Source organism: Beta vulgaris, chromosome 8 (genome assembly GCF_026745355.1).
Source record: "Beta vulgaris subsp. vulgaris cultivar EL10 chromosome 8, EL10.2, whole genome shotgun sequence".
Taxonomy (NCBI): Eukaryota; Viridiplantae; Streptophyta; class Magnoliopsida; order Caryophyllales; family Amaranthaceae; genus Beta; species Beta vulgaris.
Window position 1 is genome coordinate 50,864,384 of NC_079209.1, and position 1,698 is coordinate 50,866,081.

Sequence of the window (1,698 nt, forward strand, 5' to 3'; positions counted from 1 at the left end):
TCCCACGAATTGAAATTTTTTGGTGCTGTTTGGTTGACAAATTCATGGGAAGTAGAAATTTCTAGGAAGTTCCACTTCCCACAAAAATGGAGGAAATTACTTACCTAGGAGATCTAGGTAAGTGGAAATTTCCATGGAAATTTTCATTTCCCTTGAATCACCAAACAACATCTAGCAATTCCTAGAAAATACAATTACATGGAAAGATAACATTCCAAAGAATTTGCACTTCCTACATTCAACCGAACGAGCACTAAATATAAACAAGCTGGAGCACAGAATCTTATAAATAAACTACCCAAACCCTCAAAAGAAATGCAAAGGAACCAAAGAAATCAATTAAACACCCATTATATTCATCATTTACAACCAGCTAACTCTTACTAGAATTTTGAAGATGATTCTTCCTATATTTCTCACCTTTTCTTTCCTATTTTCCCTCTCTTATGCTAATACTATTGCTTTTGATTTTTGTGTAGGAGACTTAAACCTACCAAGTGGACCATCCGGATTCTCTTGTAAAGATCCCACAAAAGTCACAGCAGATGATTTTGTTTATTCAGGAATGAGGGTTGCAAGTAATACTTCAAATCTTTTCAAATTTGGTATAAGAAGGGCATTATCTCCTCAGTTCCCAGGTTTAAATGGTTTAGGTATTTCTATAGCTCGTGCAGATTTCGATGTGGGTGGATTTTTCCCCATGCATACACATCGAACATCTGAAATACTCATGGTAACTGAAGGAACGCTAATGGCTGGCTTTATTGACACAAACAATAAAGCTTACTACAAAACATTAATGAAGGAGGATATCATGATCATCCCGCCAACACTAGTCCATTTCATGATAAATGTTGGATCAACCCCAGTTCTTGCATATACAATCTTTACAAGTGCTAATCCTGGTGTCCAACTACTTGACACTGCTCTCTTCCAAAATGACCTACCCGCAGAGGTGATTGAGAAGGTCACTTTGCTTGACCATGCACAAGTAACAAAGCTCAAGAAAATATTCAATGATACTAACATTTCCAGTTTATTTGGATAGCAATATAGGAGGGACTATAGAAAGGATGGGATAGCAAAGGACATGGGAAAGAAGGGGGGAGGGAGGATGGAAATCTATAGTTTCTTAATATTTATCTAAAATAAATGTTTCGATGGTTTTTTTAGTTATTTATTCATCATTATTCGAATAGAGTAAGATAAGGAAATATAAAGCGGAATAAATCTTGTGCTTGAAATAAAATGGAATGATTTGATTTATATAATAAAGATTACTGAATAATCGTAATAGTCCTATTTTTAAAAAGTGTTTATTAAATGTTAATTATTCATTAAAATAATTATGTTTTGGATATTGGTATTTTATTTGAGTTGGAATTTGAATTTATATTTGTTATGTTTGTAAATATTTGTTTAATATTATAAAGCTATTATTATTATTTATTTCCTTTGTATTTTTTTTATCTTTCTCACTTAAAATCTTGATACTATTCACAATTAGAGAGAATCTTTTAGATTTTTCTCAATATATAAGAAAAAATATAGTCATGTGGGATCTTGTTTGATTCGTCTCAATGAGTACTTTATTAATATTCGATCATTATAATTTTTACTAATATGTAATGAAAAATATTTAATGTGAATAATTGTATTGACAAACGTGCAAAGTCAAAGTCGGGAGTATTCTAAGTT

General features: G+C 31.7%; 1 protein-coding gene across 1 annotated transcript; it reads left to right on the plus strand.

Moving 5' to 3' along the window:
* The first annotated feature begins 347 nt into the window (after positions 1–347).
* Positions 348–1,127, plus strand: LOC104901669 (auxin-binding protein ABP19a). The gene has a single exon (XM_010689263.4). It carries the CDS (start codon positions 398–400, stop codon positions 1,046–1,048), a length of 651 nt encoding a protein of 216 aa, XP_010687565.2. The 5' UTR covers positions 348–397; the 3' UTR covers positions 1,049–1,127.
* Positions 1,128–1,698: the final 571 nt, after the last annotated feature.